General features: G+C 41.6%; 1 protein-coding gene across 1 annotated transcript; it reads right to left on the minus strand.

Moving 5' to 3' along the window:
• Positions 1-5,036: 5,036 nt before the first annotated feature.
• Positions 5,037-6,737, minus strand: LOC139536673 (olfactory receptor 1496-like). Its single transcript, XM_071337293.1, has one exon. The coding sequence runs from the start codon at positions 6,674-6,676 to the stop codon at positions 5,702-5,704; it is 975 nt and encodes a 324-aa protein (XP_071193394.1). The 5' UTR covers positions 6,677-6,737; the 3' UTR covers positions 5,037-5,701.
• Between the last annotated feature and the right edge of the window lie 14,573 nt (positions 6,738-21,310).

Below are 21,310 nucleotides of genomic sequence, written 5' to 3' on the forward strand. Positions count from 1 at the left end.
ACATTAATGCAAAAATAACATTTTTTGGGGGGGCAAGAAATGTGGGGCTCAAAACAAGTGGGGCTCTGTGCTGAATGACAGGTCGCAGTCATGGTGAATACTGTTACAGATGTGTTGTCCATGTTTGTCTTACATTCTGCCTTTATAGAACTCAGTAAAAATATTTACAGAGCTAGATCTTTTCCTCCCATTTGTCTTACAGGACTGGCTATACTGTGCATGTTGAAGGTTCAATCAATAATTTATCTTTCTCCAATATACAGTTGAAGTCGAAAGTTTCCATACACTTCTATAGACAATCTATAGTTCTGGCAAGTTGGATAGGACATCTGCTTTGTGCATGACACAAGTCATTTTTCCAACAATTGTTTACAGACAGATTATTTCACTTATAATTCACTGTATCACAATTCCAGTGGGTCAGAAGTTTAATGTGCCTTTAAACAGCTTAGAAAATTCCAGAAAATTATGTCATGGCTTTAGAAGCTTCTGATAGGCTCATTGACAACATTTGAGTCAATTGGAGGTGTACCTGTGGATGTATTTCAAGGCCTACCTTCAAACTCAGTGCCTCTTTGCTTGACATCATGGGAAAATCTAAATAAATCAGCCAAGACCTCAGAAAATAAATTGGAGACCTCCACAAGTCTGGTTCATCCTTGGGAGCAATTTCCAAACGTCTGAAGGTACCACGTTCATCTGTACAAACAATAGTACGCAAGTATAAACACCATGGGACCACGCAGCTGTCTTACTGCTCAGGAAGGAGACGTGTTCTGTCTCCAAGAGATGGACGTACTTTGGTGCGAAAAGTGCAAATCAATCCCAGAACAACAGCAAAGGACCTTGTGAAGATGATGGAGGAAACAGGTACAAAAGTATCTATATCCACAGTAAAACGAGTCCGATATCGACATAACCTGAAAGGCCGCTCAGCAAGGAAGAAGCCACTGCTCCAAAACCGCTATAACAAATCCAGACTACGGTTTGCAACTGCACATGGGGACAAATATTGTACTTTTTGGACAAATGTCCTCTGGTCTGATGAAACAAAAATAGAACTGTTTGGCCATAATGACCATCGTTATGTTTGGAGGAAAAAGGGGGAGGCTTGCAGTCGAAGAACACCATCCCAACCGTGAAGCATGGGGGTGGCAGCATCATGTTTGTTGGGGTGCTTTGCTGCAGGAGGGACTGGTGCACTTCACAAAATAGATAGCATCATGAGGAATGAAAATTATGTGGATATATTGAAGCAACATCTCAAGACATCAGTCAGGAAGTTAAAGCTTGGTCGCAAATGGGTTTTCCAAATGGATAATGACCCCATGCATACTTCCAAAGTTGTGGCAAAATGGCTTAACCTCTCTTGGGTACATGAGACGTTAGCTTCCCACCTCTTCAACAGCCAGTGAATCTGCTGGGCGCCAAATTCAAATACAGAAATACTAATTATAAAAATTCAGAAAACAAAACATATTTTACATAGGTTTAAAGATGAACTTCTTGTGAATCCAACCACGGTGTCAGATTTTAAAAATGCTTTACGGCGAAAGCATACCTTACGATTATTTGAGAACATAGCCCACTAGACAAATCATTACAAACAGCAACCAGCCAAGTAGAACAGTTACACAAGTCAGAAATAGAGATAAAATGTATCCCTTACCTTTGATGATCTTCATATGGTTGCACTCAGCAGACATTAATTTACTCAATAAATGTTAATTTTGTTTGATAAAGTCTCTTTATATCCAAAAACCTCTGTTTTGTTCGCGCGTTTTCTTCAGTAATCCACAGGCTCAAACGCAGTCAAAAATGGAAGACAAAAAAATCCAAATTGTATCCGTAAAGTTCTTAGAAACATGTCAAACGATGTTTATATTCAATCCTCCGGTTGTTTTTAGCCTAAATAATCGATAATATTTCAACCGGACAATAACGTCGTCAATTTAAAAGGTAAACAAGAAACGCACTATCTCGGTCTCGCACATGAAAAAGCTCTGTGACACTTTAGGGTCCACTCATTCAGACTGCTCTTACTTCTTCATTTTTCAGAATACAAGCCTGAAACAATTTCTAAAGACTGTTGACATCTAGTGGAAGGCATAGAAACTGCAATTTGAGTCCTAAGTCAATGGATACTGTAATCGCATCGAATAGAAAACTACAAAACCAAAAATAAAACTACTTCCTGAATGGATTTTTCTCAGGTTTTCGCCTGCCAAATCAGTTCTGTTATACTCACAGACACTATTTTAACAGTTTTGGAAACTGTAGAGTGTTGTCTATCCAAATCTACCAGTTATATGCATATCATATCTTCTGGGCCCGAGAAACAGGCAGTTTAATTTGGGCATGCATTTCATCCAAAATTCCGAATGCTGCCCCCTACCCTAGAGAAGTTAAGCACAACAAAGTCAAGGTATTGGAGTGGCCATCACAAAGCCCTGATCTCAATCCGATAGAAAATTTGTGGGCAGAACTGAAAAAGCGTGTGCGAGCAAGGAGGCCTACAAACCTGACTCAGTTACACCAACTCTGTCAGGAGGAATGAGCCAAAAATCACCAAACGTATTGTGGGAAGCTTGTGGAAGGCTACCCGAAATGTTTGACCCAAGTTAATCAATTTAAAGGCAATGTTACCAAATACGGATTGAGTGTATGTAAACTTCTGTCCCACTGGGAATGTGATGAAAGAAATAAAAGGTGAAATAAATCATTCTCTCTACTATTATTCTGACATTTCACATTCTTAAAATAAAGTGATGATCCTAACTGACCTAAGACACTTGTATTAAATGTCAGGAATTGTGAAAAACTGAGTTTAAATGTATTTCGCTAAGGTGTATGTAAACTTCAGACTCAAATGTAGTGGGTCAAATTGTATTCACAATCAAGGCTGTAGCAAAACACAGGCACATAGACACACAGGCACAGACAGACACAGCAACAGGTTATGTATGTACGATATTTTGATATGTGACACGTATTAATGCCAACATAACATGCAAAACAGGCAAGCCTGTTTGTTTTTTGGGGGGCAAAAAATGTGGGTTAGGGTTAGGGTTAGGGCTCTGCCCCACCTGTGCTGAATGACAGGTCGCCACTGCACTCTCTGAATTAATTTAATTCAACTACTGAAAACCCTCCCAATTGCTGGCCAACAGATTTTCTCTGTAGTTTCCATTCAATAGGGTTTTCAGTACATTTGTCTTAAGCAATCCCTTTCAATACGGTGTACCTTTAACTATAATTTTGTGGACAGACTCAATAGAATACATAGAGAGAACAGATTCAGAATAGATGGATTAATGAAAGAATGCCATCTATGCATCTTCGTCTCTGTTTCAGCAGCAACTTGTAGATTTAAAAATAGCCTGATCTTGTAGATTATTTGGGCACATTTTAGGGTTGGAGAACTTTTATTTGTATTGCTTTTAAAGCTATCAAGTAAACACAATGAAAGCATGTATGAATCATTAAATAAACGGGTTTGGAGAGCCTTTACGCACAAAATATATTGATGAATAAAAAATACAGTGGTTTGATTCATCCTGAAATACATAAAATATTGGATGGTGGAAAAAAGTGTACAATAGGGGTTGAACAATAGTCCTATAAATGTACCCTAAATCCTCACTAATCATGGAACTGTACGACAATGGTCCAGTCATTGTGAACCGTGCGTTAGGCTCCAGGTTTAAACTGCTACCTGGTCTGAGTTCCATAATGATTCAAATAGACTACATGTCCCAAATTACTGCACAACGTTAGCCTAAAATGATCCACTAATGCTAGCAACCCTCAGGAACAACTACACGGACGTGACAGAGGAAAGAAAGGTAAACAGAATGGAATGATGCAAAATGTAAACTACAAATTGAAGAAAACTAACACTAAAGTAACAGTTATAAATGTATGTGTGTATTACTGACGGTGGCTCCCGATAGTGGCTAATATATGACATTATACACAATTTAAAATAAAACTGAGAAAAGCCCAAGCATAGGCTATAATTAAAACATACATCAACTCGGCCTGTTCAGCCCTACAGAAGCCGATAACTTGGGTGTTCAAATTTCATCCATGCAAATTACGAGGGAACACAATTAAAATGTTGAATAACGCCACAGCTGTATATTCTAGCCTATTTCACTGTGGAAAAGGGGATGCCACACGGGTCATGTTTATATAATTTTCAGTTTGCTTCCATATGGCTAGTTTCACATTTGTCTACATGGTTCCTAATGAAAAACAATCTAAAACAATTGCTGTCTATTCACAATCCCCTTCTCCTAACGGACTACTTATTTTCCTAGCTCTTTTATATTTCTCTTATCCATTTATAAATTACAGTGCATGGAGAATGATATTATTTCTGTCAGAAAAAAGAAAGTAGATGCTTTCCCTACTGAGAAACCGGCAGGTTTGCTCGACCTTATTCATGGTTTCTTGGCGCATAAAGGTGGTGGGATTATGAGGGAATGAAGTCAAGGTCAGAATAGGGTTAATCTGTAGACACCTCCGCCACACCTTCATTTCTTAGATCTCCACCCTGAGCCAATGGGTGAATAGCATGCTATTCTCATGCTTAAATTCAAGGTCAGAATATGCATAGAGATAAAAGTACATAAAATGGAATTACTTTCCATTTGCGTGTGCTTACCGTGGGTTGGAATTGGTGCCAATGTGAATAGCACATCAATGCAAGGGCTCCCAATCATCATTACTAACATCAGTCATTTGTCAAGCAAAGTAAAACTTTCAGAAATGATGGATTACAGCCAGTCTATATTTTCCATGTTGATCATTACAAACTCTTGTATTCGTTTATACATACTGTAGATACCATGATTTAGGTTGATGATTGATATTTCCAAAATAAAGGAAATCACACCCAAAAAACACAGTGGTTTAATCTTGTACTTTTCATTTTTATTATTAAATTGACAAGAGAAATTCATGAAATATATATAAGTTACAATTATTGTTCATCACTTAACAAATTTTGACTTATTCTGTCTCATTCTCTATGTACAGTGGGCCTCAAATTAAAATGTAGTCTGGTGACTGATGCAGCTATATGCTGTATAAGATATTAAATATTAAACCTAGACTTGACTAAGATAACCTACATGGAGCCCTTTTTTTGACCAATTGTGTGTTTAGATACATACATAAATGATTATAGCTAAACAAAAGATCAACAGAGATGAAGGGCAGCTCTCTGAGATAGGACTGACAGTAGCAGAAATAGTTCTAAGTAATCATACAAATAATGATGATAACATGAAAATATACAGTGTTGTAGATTACAGATGCTTTTCATTGTTTTCATACACTTTATTTATAGTGACTTTAGAACTAAAATAAAGTTTACAGCATAATTGTAGGTCTACATGGTGGTTTTGAAAAGTATATTCACAAATGTGAAGTGTACATTTCCTATTAAATTCTGTTATAGTGGGGTTCATGTAAAGCTCGACACCCTCCACCCACATCTTGATGAGACATTTACAAACAGTATCTGTTTCATGTACATCTTGATGAGACATTTACAAACAGTATCTGTTTCATGTACATCTTGCCATAATTGCACGTTGCAGTTTTTCGGTGACATTGCTTTTACGTCAACAATTTATTCATTATTCATTATGAAAACTTTGTCTACAGGACTAGAACTGTGTTTAACCCATTTTTAACAGGAGGCCAGCCTGTGAGACGCACGGTATATTTTTAAGACGTGCATTCTGATGGTTTGATTGGCCATTCCGTAAATTGCAGGGTTTATCAATGGTGTAAGCAATGTATAGTATAGTGACATGATGATCCGAAACTTAAAAGATGTCCCACTCATGTCAAATCTACTTTGAGCAATTTCAAAAAACCCTCCAATAGAGTAGTTTATTACTGAAAGTAAATGAGGGAAGCACGTTTTCAGTGCTTTGACCTGAGATTCTTTTGAGGATTTCACACAGACCCTGAAAATGTGTGCATATGAGAATATAATCATGAGGAGCTGGGGGATCATAATGAAAGCTATTAGCACAAGTCCTACAATACTATGGTAAGATGTGGGAGAACACGCATTTTTGACCAATTCAAAATTGACACAAAACAATTTAAAATGTATGAACCTCCCACAAAACTTCAACCTCAAAGTCAAGCAGAAGTACATCAGAAAGAGAGAAAAAGGATATAGCCATGCCAATGCAATAAATTTACAAATCTTGGGAATAGACATGATGCTGTGATAATGTAGTGGATAACAGATGGCAACATACCGGTCATATCCCATGACAGCCAAAATATGAAATTCAACCGCTGCATATGTATGTACCCAATAGATTTGTATTAGACACCACGGCAATGATATCTCATATGTCTCAGACAAAAGTAGAATCAGAGTAGAGGGAAGAAATCCAGTGCTGCCATATAGTCCGTTAGCAGCTAAGTTACATATGAACACATACATGGGTTGATGCAGAGCTCTCTGACAGCATATCACAGCAATCAGCAGAAAATTGAAAGAGATTATCAAAATATACAACAACATAAATATAGAAAACTGCAGGTACTTGTTTTTTTCCATTACAGCATACGCAGTCATGGTAAATACTGTTACAGATGTGTTGTCCATATTTGTCTTGAATTCTGAAAAGACAAGAAACATTGCCTTTATACAACTCTGCCTTCAGAAAGTATTCATACCCCTTGACGTATTACACATTTTGTTACATCCTGAATTCAAAATGGATGAAGTATATTTTATTCTCACCTATCTACCCACTCTATTATGACAATTCTTTTTGCAAATGTATAGAAAATGAAATACAGAAATATCTAATTTTACATAAGCTACCTCAAAAGTTTGGGGTCACTAAGAAATGTCCTGGTTTTTGAAAGAAAAGCAATTTTTTTGTCCCTTAAAATAACATCAAATTGATCAGAAATACAGTGTAGACATTGTTAATTTTGTAAATGACTATTGTAGCAGGAAACTGCTGATTTTTTTATGGAATATCTACATAAGCATACAGAGGCTCATTATCAGCAACCATCCCTCCTGTGTTCCAATGGCATGTTGTGTTAGCTAGTCCAAGTTGATAATTTTAAAAGGCTAATTGATCATTAGAAAACCCTTTTGCAATTATGTTGGCACAGCTGAAAACTGTTGTTCTGATTAAAGAAGCAATAAAACTGGCCTTCTTTAGACTAGTTGAGTATCTGGAGCATCAGCATTTGTGGGTTCAATTACAGGCTCAAAATGGCCAGAAACAAAGAACTTTCTTCTGAAACTCATCATTCTATTCTTGTTTTGGGAAATGAAGGCTATTCCATGTGAGAAATTGCCAAGAAACTGAAGATTTCGTATAATGCTGTGTACTACTCCCTTCACAGAACAGCGCAAACTTGCTCTAACCAGAATAGAAAGAGGAGTGGGAGGCCCTGGCACAACTGCACAACTGAGCAAGAGAACAAGTACATTAGAGTGTCTAGTTTGAGAAACATACACCTCACAAGTCCTCAACTGGCAGCTTCATTAAATAGTACCCACAAAACACCAGTCTCAATGTCAACAGTGAAGAGGCGACTTCGAGATGCTGGCCTTCTAGGCAGAGTTGCAAAGAAAAAGCCATACCTCAGGCTGGCCAATAAAAAGAAAAGATTAAGATGGGCAAAAGAACACAGACACGGACAGAGGAACTCTGCCTAGAAGGCCAGCATCCCGGAGTCACCTCTTCACTGTTTACATTTACATTTAAGTCATTTAGCAGACGCTCTTATCCAGAGCGACTTACAAATTGGTGCATTCACCTTATGACATCCAGTGGAACAGCCACTTTACAATAGTGCATCTAACAGTGCACCAATTTGTGCACTGTTAGTGCACAGTGCACTGTTGACTTTGAGACTGGTGTGCTGTGGGTACTACCTGGTGTTTTGTGGGTACTACCTGGTTTTTCAAGAGGTAAAACACACATAAATAAGATAAAACGTGAAATTGTCTTAATTTATTCTTCATCGAAATGACTTATTATTCTCAACAACCTTTAAATTCCACCTAGTGCAAACACTTAGTAAATATGATCTACATTAATCTCTTATCCATTGTATGAATGTGGTCATTTGATTGGTTTAATTAAAAGCATTAAGGTTCTCCCATGTTCCGACTAGCAGGGACGTCAGGGAACAATTACCTCTGAGAAGGAAGTGCATGTCATTATTCAAAATGGATAGAGAATTGTTAAAGGCCTGTTGCGGTCAAAAATGTAATTACCTGTGTTTTACATATATTTCCACACTATGAGGTCGGAATAATTCTGTGAAATTGTGAAAATTATGATAATACCCTTTTAGTGTACGAACTGTTTGAAAAGACCACCTGAAATTTCTACCTGTTTTGGTGGGATGGAGTTTTGGCCAAATTAGTTATTTTTAATCTTTATTTAACAAGGCAAGGCAGTTAAGAACAAACTTTTATTTTCAATGATGGCCTAGGAACAGTGGGTTAACTGCTTTGTTCAGGGGTAGAACAACAGATTTTTACCTTGTCAGCTCGGGGATTTGATGTTGCAACCTTTCAGTTACTAGTCCAACGCTCTAACCTCTAGCCTACCTGCCGTCCCATGTAGACCAATAAGAAAGAGAATTCCAAACCGCTCTGCCAATAACAGCTCGTTTTCAGTTTCAGCATTGAAAACAATCACAGTAAGGTACTTAAATGTTACACAGAAATGATTTGATAATGAACTAATAAAATGGCTTTAACTAACCTTTATAAATACACTATTTCTAAAATATCATTGTACCTTCAAACAACTTAGCTCCAGTGATCCCTAGTTATTGAATTAAACAATAATAACTCAACAGGAAATAATTCAAAACAAGGAAACAAATGTATACAATAAACACATTTTAAAGAAAATAATTAAAGGAGAAACCATAAATTAAGAGTTATTCAGAAAACGAAAATGCAGTGTGTGCATGATTTACCTGTTTCTGAGAGTCTGAGAGTTAAATAAAGGTTAAATAAAAAAATGATTAAATGTCCCTCTCAAGCCAATGTTACACCTCCCCAGGTTGGCAGAAGTGAATGAAAATGTTGCATCAAGTGTCTTTTTGTTAAGACATGTAAAAACATGACGTCAGTTATTTGTGCAACATATTTTACTGATGTTGATTATTCCAATCCCACAGGACACTAGCTGTAATCTGTGTGTTCCTAGATACACCGTGTCAATAACACTTTCTGAAACAATGTCAAATATAGTAGTGACATATAGTGAAAAATATGCTTAACTGCACAAATGAATTGCATTTGAATTGATCAATTTATTTATTTCATGAGAAAAACATCTTGGTACAGGATCACACACAGTGAGCAATACTTTTGTTGGTTAGGGCCCTGCCATTAAAGGGATAGTTCGTTTTTTAAAAGTTTTATCTTATGTTTGACTTAACAAGGGTGTTGTCGTTTGATCCAAACTGTTTATAGGTTTGGTTGCTGGTTATTTAGAAATGTCCAGGATTTTATAATAATAATAATTATAACAATTAATTTATTTGCATAGCACATTTAATACACAGAATGCAGCTCAAAGATTTAAATAATTGGCTAACAAACATAACAGGTCAATTTTGGGGGGAGAAAATGTATTCAGTTTGGATGAAAAAACAACACCCTAGGTCAGGGCAATTCATCTATATTCTTATGGGAGCCAAGTATTGCAAGTATTCTTCCGAAGAACTATAAAAAACAGCGCGCACACACACACCATATAAAACACTTAAAGATCCCCTCCAGCCTCTGTAGAACCTAATTTATTACCTCATTTACTTAACAAAAGGCTCAATAGGTAGTCCAGGTGTCCTCTGACATGGCACAAGTGGGTGTGGGTCTTTTCTCTTTTGTCCTCAATTGCTCCTCTATTGTTCCCGCAAGCAAGGGGGAGTACACGATCAGACCAACTCCTTGAATTGCCAAACGCTTAATTTTCGCAGTTGTGTCGAAACAAAATTTTGCTTAAAAAAAATGTGACCGTTGAGTGTGTGTACTTTACTGTATTTATATTTGGAATGTCGTTTTTTAACTGGAAAAGTAAAAATAATTGCTGGAGTGGGACTTTAAGTAAAAATCCCCTGAAAACGAAGCATTTTCGATATGATATTTACTGCCCTAACACACGGATAGTGATAACATGGACCAACCAGCAACTTTATTTTTTATTTTTGTGCTTTTGAATCTGGCCTTATTGCAATAAAATTTCAGTCTGAATGAAGTATACTTTGAATATATTTTCCTCATTCATTGAAAAACATTTCATCCTCACTCACTCTTTGTTCAACAGACTGTATGTTGTAAATTTCAAAAACACAATGTTGACGGCTCAGTACATCACCGGGTCCAAGCTTCCTGCCACCCAGGACCTCTATACCAGGCGGTGTCAGAGGAAGGCCCTAAAAATGGTCAAAGACTCCAGCCACCCTAGTCATAGACTGTTCTCTCTGCTACCGCACAGCAAGCGGTACCAGAGCGCCAAGTCTAGGTCCAAGAGGCTTCTAAACAGCTACTACATTCAAGCCATAAGACTCCTGAATAGCTAATCAATGGCTACCCAGACTATTTGCCCCCCCCCCCCCCCCTCATAAGCTGCTGCTACTCTCTGTTATTATCTATGCATAGCCACTTTAATAACCCTACCTGCATGTACATAATTATCTCAATTACCTCAACACCAGTGCCCCCGCACATTGACACATTGACTCTGTACCGGTACCCCCTGTATATAGCCCCACTATTGTTATTTACTGCTGCTCTTTAATTATTAGTTTTTCTTATCCCTTCCTTTTTTTAAAGTATTTTCTTAAAACTGCATTGTTAAGGGCTTGTAAGTAAGCATTTCACTGTAAGGTCTACACCTGCTGTATTCAGCGCATTTGACAAATAAAATTTGATTTGATTTGACCTAAGCTCTCATCTACAATAAGGCCCTAGCCAGGAAAGTAATGCTATATACAGAGGTCACAAAGCGATATAGGCCTACAGTAATTTTAACCCCCTCAAACGTGGATTGCCATTGTTCGCATGGCCACATTGGGTACATGGCTCCCTTCTCCCTTCATCCAGTTCCATCAGAGTTACATCAGTGTTGTCTGACGGGAGGTAATTACTGCGCTGTCCTCATCTGCTTCACCCTATCCTCCAGACACTGGCCACAGAGTGCACCATTTGGTCGCAGTGTCCTTTAGGTCTCATCAGTGTGTGGTTTTTAATTGCTTTCCAGGGGATGAAAGTATCAAGTGGATAATGACCTCTGATAACATGTTTATCCACTTTGCAGTTTGTCAGCGATATCCCAGAAGGTACTGAGAACCCTCCAGAATGTACACAACGTCAGAATATCCAAAATTGGATAGCAACATCTATAGTTGAAAGTTAGTATACTGTAACTCTAAAGTTACATTCTCTTCATAATGACACTGTCCATACGTCATGTGTCAATTACTAGGGAAATCAAATCAAATGTTATTTGTCATATGCTTTGTAAACAACAGTTGTAGACTAACAGTAAAATGCTTACTTACAGGTATTTTCCATCAATGCAGAGTTAAAGATAAAGATCAAAAAAATAAACGAGGAATAAATACACAGGGAATAATGATTAACAATAATGAGTCAAAATAACATGGCTATATACAGGGAGTACCAGTACCGAGTCAATGTGCAGGGGTATAAGGTAATTAAGGTACAGTAGCTATGTACATGTTGGTAGGGATAACGTGACTAGGCAACAGGATAGATAATAGACAGTAGCAGCACTATATGTGGTGTGTGTGAGTGTGTTTGTGGCATCAGTATGCATGTGTGCGCATGTTATGTGTGAGTAGCTATGTACATGTAGGTAGGGATAACGTGACTAGGCAACAGGATAGATAATAGACAGTTGCAGCACTGTATGTGGTGTGTGTGAGCGTGTTTGTGGCATCAGTATGCATGTGTGCGCACGCATGTGTGTGTGGACGTATGTAGTGTGTGTGTGTATATGTGTGTTGTGGTGTCAGTGTATGTATGTGTGAGTGTGTGGGTAGAGTCCAGTGTGTGTGCATAGAGTCAGTGCAAGAGTTTGTGCAAAAAATGGTCAATGCAGGTAATCTGGGTGGCCATTTGATTAGATATTTTGCGGTCTTGTTTAGCGGTCTTGTTATGTCTTCTGACATAGTGGTAGAAGCTGTTCAGGGTAGTGTTGGTCCCAGACTTGGTGCACTGGTACCGCTTGCATGTGGTAGCAGAGAGAACATTCCTTGGCTTGGGTGGCTGGAGTCCTTGACAATTTTTTGGACACCGCTTGGTATAGAGGTCCTGGTTGGCTGGCGGCTCAGCCCCAGTAATGTACTGGGCTGTAATCACCACCCTCTGTAGCGCCTGACGGTCGGGTACCTTGCAGTTGCTGTACCAATAGTGATGCAGCCAGTCAAGATGCTGTCAGCCGTGCAGCAATAGAACTTTATGAGGATCTGAGGGCCCATGCCATATCTTTTCAGCCTCCTGAGGAGGAAGAGGGGATGTCGTGCCCTCTTCACAACTCTGTGAGTGTGTGTGGACCATGTTAATTTCTTAGTGATGTGGACACTGAGGAACTTACAGCTCTCGACTTTCTCCACTACAGCCCCATCGATGTGGATGGGGGCGTACTCTCCCCTCTATTTCCTGTAGCCCACAAACAGCTCATTTGTCTTGCTGACGCTGAGGGAAAGGTTGTTGTCCTGGCACCACACTGGGCCCCCGTGTTGATGATTAGCGTGGCGGATATGTTGTTGCCTACCCTCACCGCCTGTGGGCGACCTGTCAGGAAGTCCAGGAACCAATTGCAGAGGGAGGTGTTCAGTCCCAGGGTCCTGAGATTGGTGATGAGCTTGGAGGGGACTATGGTGTTGAATGCTTAGCTGTAGTCGATGATCAGCATTCTTACATAGGTATTCCTTTTGTCCAGGTAGGTAAGGGCAGTGTGGAGAGCAACAGAGATTGTATCATCTGTGAATCTGTTGGGGCGGTATGAGAACTGGAGTGGGTCCAGCGTGTCTGGCATGATAGTGTTGATGTGAGCCATGACCAGCCTTTCAAAGCATTTCATGGCTATAGAGATGAGTGCTACAGGGTGATAGTCATTTAGGCAGGTTACCTTGGCGTTCTTGGGCACTGGGAATATGGAGGTCTGCTTGAAACAGACCGGGTCAGGAATAGGTTGAAAATGTCAGTGAAGACACTTGCCAGCTGGTCAGAGCATGCTCTGAGTACACGTCCTGGTATTCCGTCTGGCCCCGCGGCCTTGCGAATGTTAACCTAGGTCTTACTCACATCGGCTATGGAGAGTGAAATCACACAGTACTCCGGAACAGCTAGTGCTTTCATTTAACTCGGTAGGCTCGTGTTGCTGAGCAGCTCACAGCTGGGCTTCCATTAGTAATCTGTGATAGTTTACAAGTCATCCGTTGAGCGTCAGAGGATTCCATTTTAATCCTGTATTCACGCTTCGCCTGTATAATGGTTCATCGGAGGTCGTAGCGGGATTTCTTATGAGCGTCCGGATTAGTGTCCCGCTCCTTGAAAGCGGCAGCTCTAGCCTTTAGCTCAGTGATAAAGTCATACTGAGTAAAAGTAAAGATACCTTAATAGAAAATGACTCAAGTAAAAGTGAAAGTCACCCAGTAAAATATTACTTGAGTAAAAGTCTAAAAGGATTTGGTTTAAAATTTACTTAAGTATTTTTTTTTTTTTTTTTTTTTTTTCACCTTTATTTAACCAGGTAGGCTAGTTGAGAACAAGTTCTCATTTGCAACTGCGACCTGGCCAAGATAAAGCATAGCAGTGTGAACAGACAACACAGAGTTACACATGGAGTAAACAATAAACAAGTCAATAACATGGTAGAAAAAAAAAAAAAGAGAATCTATATACAATGTGTGCAAAAGGCATGAGGTAGGCAATAAATCAAATAATTACAATTTAGCAGATTAACACTGGAGTGATAAATCATCAGATGATCATGTGCAAGAAGAGATACTGGTGTGCAAAAGAGCAGAAAAGTAAATAAATAAAAGCAGTATGGGGGGTGAGGTAGGTAAATTGGGTGGGTAGTTTACAGATGGACTATGTACAGCTGCAGCGATCGGTTAGCTGCTCGGATAGCAGATTTTTAAAGTTGTTGAGGGAGATAAAAGTCTCCAACTTCAGAGATTTTTGCAATTCGTTCCAGTCGCAGGCAGCAGAGAACTGGAAGGAAAGGCGTCCAAATGAGGTTTTGGCTTTAGGGATGATCAGTGAGATACACCTGCTGGAGCGCGTGTTGCGGGTGGGTGTAGCCATCGTGACCAGTGAACTGAGATAAGGCGGCACTTTACCTAGCATAGCCTTGTAGATGACCTGGAGCCAGTGGGTCTGACGACGAACATGTAGCGAGGGCCAGCCGACTAGGGCATACAGGTCGCAGTGGTGGGTCGTATAAGGTGCTTTAGTAACAAAACGAATGGCACTGTGATAAACTGCATCCAGTTTGCTGAGTAGAGTATTGGAAGCTATTTTGTAGATGACATCGCCGAAGTCGAGGATCGGTAGGATAGTCAGTTTTACTAGGGTAAGTTTGGCGGCGTGAGTGAAGGAGGCTTTGTTGCGGAATAGAAAGCCGATTCTTGCTTTGATTTTGGATTGGAGATGTTTGATATGAGTCTGGAAGGAGAGTTTGCAGTCTAGCCAGACACCTAGGTACTTATAGATGTCCACATATTCTAGGTCGGAACCGTCCAGGGTGGTGATGCTAGTCGGGCGTGCGGGTGCAGGCAGCGAACGGTTGAAAAGCATGCATTTGGTTTTACTAGCGTTTAAGAGCAGTTGGAGGCCACGGAAGGAGTGTTGTATGGCATTGAAGCTCGTTTGGAGGTTAGATAGTACAGTGTCCAAGGAAGGGCCGGAAGTATATAGAATGGTGTCGTCTGCGTAGAGGTGGATCAGGGAATCGCCCGCAGCAAGAGCAACATCATTGATGTATACAGAGAAAAGAGTCGGCCCGAGAATTGAACCCTGTGGTACCCCCATAGAGACTGCCAGAGGACCGGACAACATGCCCTCCGATTTGACACACTGAACTCTGTCTGCAAAGTAGTTGGTGAACCAGGCAAGGCAGTCATTAGAAAAACCGAGGCTACTGAGTCTGCCGATAAGAATATGGTGATTGACAGAGTCGAAAGCCTTGGCCAGGTCGATGAAGACGGCTGCACAGTAATGTATTTTATCGATGGCGGTTATGATATCGTTTAGTACCTTGAGCGTGGCTGAGGTGCACCCATGACCGGCTCGGAAACCGGATTGCACAGCGGAGAAGGTACGGTGGGATTCGAGATGGTCAGTGATCTGTTTGTTGACTTGGCTTTCGAAGACCTTAGATAGGCAGGGCAGGATGGATATAGGTCTGTAACAGTTTGGGTCCAGGGTGTCTCCCCCTTTGAAGAGGGGGATGACCGCGGCAGCTTTCCAATCCTTGGGGATCTCAGATGATACGAAGGAGAGGTTGAACAGGCTGGTGATAGGGGGTGCGACAATGGCGGCGGACAGTTTCAGAAATAGGGGGTCCAGATTGTCAAGCCCAGCTGATTTGTATGGGTCCAGGTTTTCCAGCTCTTTCAGAACATCTGCTATCTGGATTTGGGTAAAGGAGAAGCTGGGGAGGCTTGGGCGAGTAGCAGCGGAGGGGGCGGGGCTGTTGGCCAAGGTTGGAGTCGCCAGGAGGAAGGCATGGCCAGCCATTGAGAAATGCTTGTTGAAGTCTTCGATTATCACGGATTTATCGGTGGTGACCGTGTTACCTAGCCTCAGTGCAGTGGGCAGCTGGGAGGAGGTGCTCTTGTTCTCCATGGACTTTACAGTATCCCAGAACTTTTTGGAGTTAGAGCTACAGGATGCAAATTTCTGCTTGAAAAAGCTGGCCTTTGCTTTCCTGACTGACTGCGTGTATTGGTTCCTGACTTCCCTGAACAGTTGCATATCGCGGGGGCTCTTCGATGCTATTGCAGTTCGCCACAGGATGTTTTTGTGCTGGTCGAGGGCAGTCAGGTCTGGAGTGAACCAAGGGCTATATCTGTTCTTGGTTCTGCATTGTTTGAACGGAGCATGCTTGTCTAATATGGTGAGGAAGTAACATTTAAAGAATGACCAGGCATCCTCAACTGACGGGATGAGGTCAATATCCTTCCAGGGTACCCGGGCCAGGTCGATTAGAAAGGCCTGCTCGCAGAAGTGTTTTAGGGAGCGTTTGACAGTGATGATCAAAAGTATCAAAAGTAAATGTAATTGCTAAAATATACATAAGTATCAAAAGTACAAGTATAAATAATAAAAAATTTATTATATTAAGCAAACCAGACAGCACGATCTTGTTGTTTTTTAAATTTACGGATAGACAGGGGCACACTTCAACACTTAGACATAAGTTACAAACGAAGCATTTGGTGTTAGTGAGTCAGAGGCAGTAGCGATGACCAGGGATGTTCTCTTGATAAGTGTGTGAATTAGAAACATTTTCTGTCCTGCTAGGAATTCAAAATGTAACTAGTATTGTTGGGTGTCAAGGAAAATGTAAGGAGTAAAAATAACATTATTTTCTTTAGGAAAGTACAGATACCCCAAAAACTACTTAAGTACTACTTCAAAGTATTTTTTACTTAAGAACGTTACACCACTGCCCGTTGCTGACAGGTGTATATAATCGACCACACAGCCATGCAATCTCCATAGACAAATATTGGCAGTAGAATGGCCTTAGTGAAGAGTTCCGTGATTTTCAATGTGGCACCGTCAGAGGATGTACTATATATATAATATATAAATACAGTACCAGTCAAAAGTTAAGACACACCTACTCATTCAAGGGTTTTTCTTTATTTTTACTATTTTCTACATTGTAGTAATAATAGTGAAGACATCAAAACTATGAAATAACACACATGGAATCTGGTAGTAACCAAAAAAGAGTTAAATAATTCAAAATATATTTTATATTCTTCAAAGTAGCCACCCTTTGCCTTGATGATAACTTTGCACACTTTTGGCATTCTCTCAGCCAGATTCACCTGGAATACTTTTCTAACAGTCTTGAAGGAGTTCCCACATTGGCTGTTTTTCCTTCACTCTGCGGTGCAACTCATCCAAACCATCTCAATTGGGTTGAGGTCGGGTGATTGTGAAGGCCAGGTCATCTGATGCAGCACTGCATCACTCTCCTTCTTGGTCAAATAGCCCTTACACAGCCTGGAGGTGTGTTGGGTCATTGTCCTGTTGAAAAACAAATGATAGTATAACTAAGTGCAAACCAGATGGGATGGCGTATCGCTGCAGAAATCTGTGGTAGCCATGCTGGATCAGTGAGCCTTGAATTTGAAATAAATCACCAACAGTGTAACAAGCAAAGCACCCCCACACCATCACACCTCCCCCTCCATGCTTCACGGTGAGAACCACACATGCCGAGATCATCCGTTCACCTACTCTGCGTCTCACAAAAACACGGCAGTGGGAACCAAAAATCGCAAATTTGGACTCATCAGACCAAAGGACAGATTTCCACCAAATCAAATCAAATTTTATTTGTCACATACACATGGTTAGCAGATGTTAATGCGAGTGTAGCGAAATGCTTGTGCTTCTGCTTCTATATGAATGAGTGATGGTACAGAACGGCATAGGCAAGATGCAGTAGATGGTATCGAGTACAGTATATACATATGAGATGAGTAATGTAGGGTATGTAAACATAAAAGTGCATAGTTTAAAGTGGCTAGTGATACATGTATTACATAAAGATGGCAAGATGCAGTAGATGATATAGAGTACAGTATATACATTATATTAGTGGCATTGTTTAAAGTGGCTAGTGATACATTTTTGATCAATTTCCATCAATTCCATTATTAAAGTGAGCTGGAGTTGAGTCAGTATGTTGGCAGCAGCCACTTGATGTTAGTGGTGGCTGTTTAACAGTCTGATGGCCTTGAGATAGAAGCTGTTTTTCAGTCTCTCGGTCCCTGCTTTGATGCACCTGTACTGACCTCGCCTTCTGGATGATAGCGGGGTGAACAGGCAGTGGCTCGGGTGGTTGTTGTCCTTGATGATCTTAATGGCCTTCCTGTGACATCGGGTGGTGTAGGTGTCCTGGAGGGCAGGTAGTTTGCCCCCAGTGATGCGTTGTGCAGACCTCACTACCCTCTGGAGAGCCTTACGGTTGTGGGCGGAGCAGTTGCCGTACCAGGCGGTGATACAGCCCGACAGGATGCTCTCGATTGTGCATCTGTAGAAGTTTGTGAGTGCTTTTGGTGTCAAGCCGAATTTCTTCAGCCTCTTCACAACGCTGTCTGTGTGGGTGGACCAATTCAGTTTGTCTGTGATGTGGACGCCGAGGAACTTAAAACTTACTACCCTCTCCACTACTGTCCCGTCGATGTGGATAGGGGGGTGCTCCCTCTGCTGTTTCCTGAAGTCCACAATCATCTCCTTTGTTTTGATGACGTTGAGTGTGAGGTTATTTTCCTGACACCACACTCCGAGGGCCCTCACCTCCTCCCTGTAGGCCGTTTCATCGCTGTTGGTAATCAAGCCTACCACTGTAGTGTCGTCCGCAAACTTGATGACTGAGTTGGTGGCGTGCATGGCCACGCAGTCGTGGGTGAACAGGGAGTACAGGAGAGGGCTCAGAACGCACCCTTGTGGGGCCTCAGTGTTGAGGATCAGCGGGGCGGAGATGTTGTTACCTACCCTCACCACCTGGGGGCGGCCCGTCAGGAAGTCCAGTACCCAGTTGCACAGGGCGGGGTCGAGACCCAGGGTCTCGAGCTTGATGACGAGTTTGGAGGGTACTATGGTGTTAAATGCTGAGCTGTAGTCGATGAACAGCATTCTCACATAGGTATTCCTCTTGTCCAGATGGGTTAGGGCAGTGTGCAGTGTGGTTGCGATTGCGTCGTCTGTGGATCTATTGGGGCGGTAAGCAAATTGGAGTGGGTCTAGGGTGTCAGGTAGGGTGGAGGTGATATGGTCCTTGACTAGTCTCTCAAAGCACTTCATGATGACGGAAGTGAGTGCTACGGGGCGGTAGTCGTTTAGCTTAGTTACCTTAGCTTTCTTGGGAACAGGAACAATGGTGGCCCTCTTGAAGCATGTGGGAACAGCAGACTGGGATAAGGATTGATTGAATATGTCCGTAAACACACCAGCCAGCTGGTCTTCGCATGCTCTGAGGACGCGGCTTGTGATGCCGTCTGGGCCTGCAGCCTTGCGAGGGTTAACACGTTTAAATGTTTTACCCACGTCGGCTGCAGTGAAGGAGAGTCCGCAGGTTTTGGTAGCGGGCCATGTCAGTGGCACTGTATTGTCCTCAAAGCGAGCAAAGAAGTTATTTAGTCTGTCTGGGAGCAAGTCATCCTGGTCCGCAACGGGGCTGGTTTTCTTTTTGTAATCCGTGATTGTCTGTAGACCCTGACACATATGTCTCGTGTTTGAGCTGTTGAATTGCGACCACTTTGTCTCTATACAGACACTCTGCTTGTTTGATTGCCTTACGGAGGGAATAGCTACACTGTTTGTATTCGGTCATGTTTCACCTTGCCCTGGTTAAAAGCAGTGGTTCGCGCTTTCAGTTTCGCGCGAATGCTGCCATCAATCCACGATTTCTGGTTTGGGAATGTTTTAATAGTTGTTGTGGGTACGACATCGCCAATGCACTGGACGCAATGCGGAACATATCCCAATCCACGTGATCGAAGCAGTCTTGAAGCGTGGAATCAGATTGGTCGGACCAGCGTTGAACAGACCTGAGCGCGGGAGCTTCTTGTTTTAGTTTCTGTCTGTAGGCTGGAAGCAACAAAATGGAGTCGTGGTCAGCTTTTCCGAAAGGAGAGTGGGGGAGGGCCTTATATGCGTCGCGGAAGTTAGTATAACAATGATCCAGGGTTTTACCAGCCCTGGTTGTGCAATCGATATGCTGATAGAATTTAGGGAGTCTTGTTTTCAGATTAGCCTTGTTAAAATCCCCAGCTACAATGAATGCAGCCTCAGGATATGTGGTTTCCAGTTTACATAGAGTCAAATGAAGTTCGTTCAGGGCCATCGATGTGTCTGCTTGGGGGGGAATATATACGGCTGTGATTATAATCGAAGAGAATTCCCTTGGTAGATAATGCGGTCGACATTTGATTGTGAGGAATTCTAAGTCAGGTGAGCAGAAGGACTTGAGTTCCTGTATGTTGTTATGATCACACCACGTCTCATTAATCATAAGGCATACCCCCCCGCCCCTCTTCTTACCAGAAAGATGCTTGTTTCTGTCGGCGCGATGCGTGAAGAAACCAGCTGGCTGCACCGACTCCAATAGCGTCTCTCGAGTGAGCCATGTTTCCGTGAAGCAAAGAATGTTACAGTCTCTGATGTCTCTCTGGAAGGCAACCCTTGCTCGGATTTCATCAACCTTGTTGTCAAGAGACTGGACATTGGCGAGTAGTATGCTAGGTAGTGGTGCGCAATGTGCCCGTCTCCAGAGCCTGACCAGAAGACTGCTTCGTTTGCCCGTTTTACGGCGATGTTGTTTAGGTGCGCCGGCTGGGATCAGATCCATTGTCCTGGGTGGAAGGCAAAACACTGGATCCGCTTCGGGAAAGTCATATTCCTGGTCGTAATGATGGTGAGTTGACGTTGCTCTTATATTCAGTAGTTCCTCCCGACTGTATGTAATAAAACCTAAGATTACCTGGGGTACCAATGTAAGAAATAACACGGAAAAAAACAAAATACTGCATAGTTTCCTAGGAACGCGAAGCGAGGCGGCCATCTCTGTCGGCGCCGAGGCTATATGTCCATTGCTTGTATTTCTTGGCCCAAGCAAATCTCTTCTTCTTATTGGTGTCCTTTAGTAGTGGTTTTAATTCGTCCATGAAGGCCTGATTCATGCAGTCTCCTCTGAACAGTTGATGTTGAGATGTGTCTATTACTTGAACTCTGTGAAGCATTTATTTGGGCTGCAATCTGAGGCTGGTAACTCTAATGAACTTATCCTCTGCAGCAGAAGTAACTCTGGGTCTTCCTTTCCTGTGGCGGTCCTCACGAGAGCCAGTTTCATCATAGTGTCACACCCTGATCTGTTTCACCTGTTTTTGTGATTGTCTCCACCCCCCACCAGGTGTCACCCATCTTCCCCATTATCCCCTGTGAATTTATACCTCTGTTCTCTGTTTGTCTGTTGCCAGTTTGTTTGGTTCATCAAACCTA

The sequence above is a fragment of the Salvelinus alpinus genome, chromosome 13, assembly GCF_045679555.1.
Source record: "Salvelinus alpinus chromosome 13, SLU_Salpinus.1, whole genome shotgun sequence".
Classification (NCBI taxonomy): domain Eukaryota; kingdom Metazoa; phylum Chordata; class Actinopteri; order Salmoniformes; family Salmonidae; genus Salvelinus; species Salvelinus alpinus.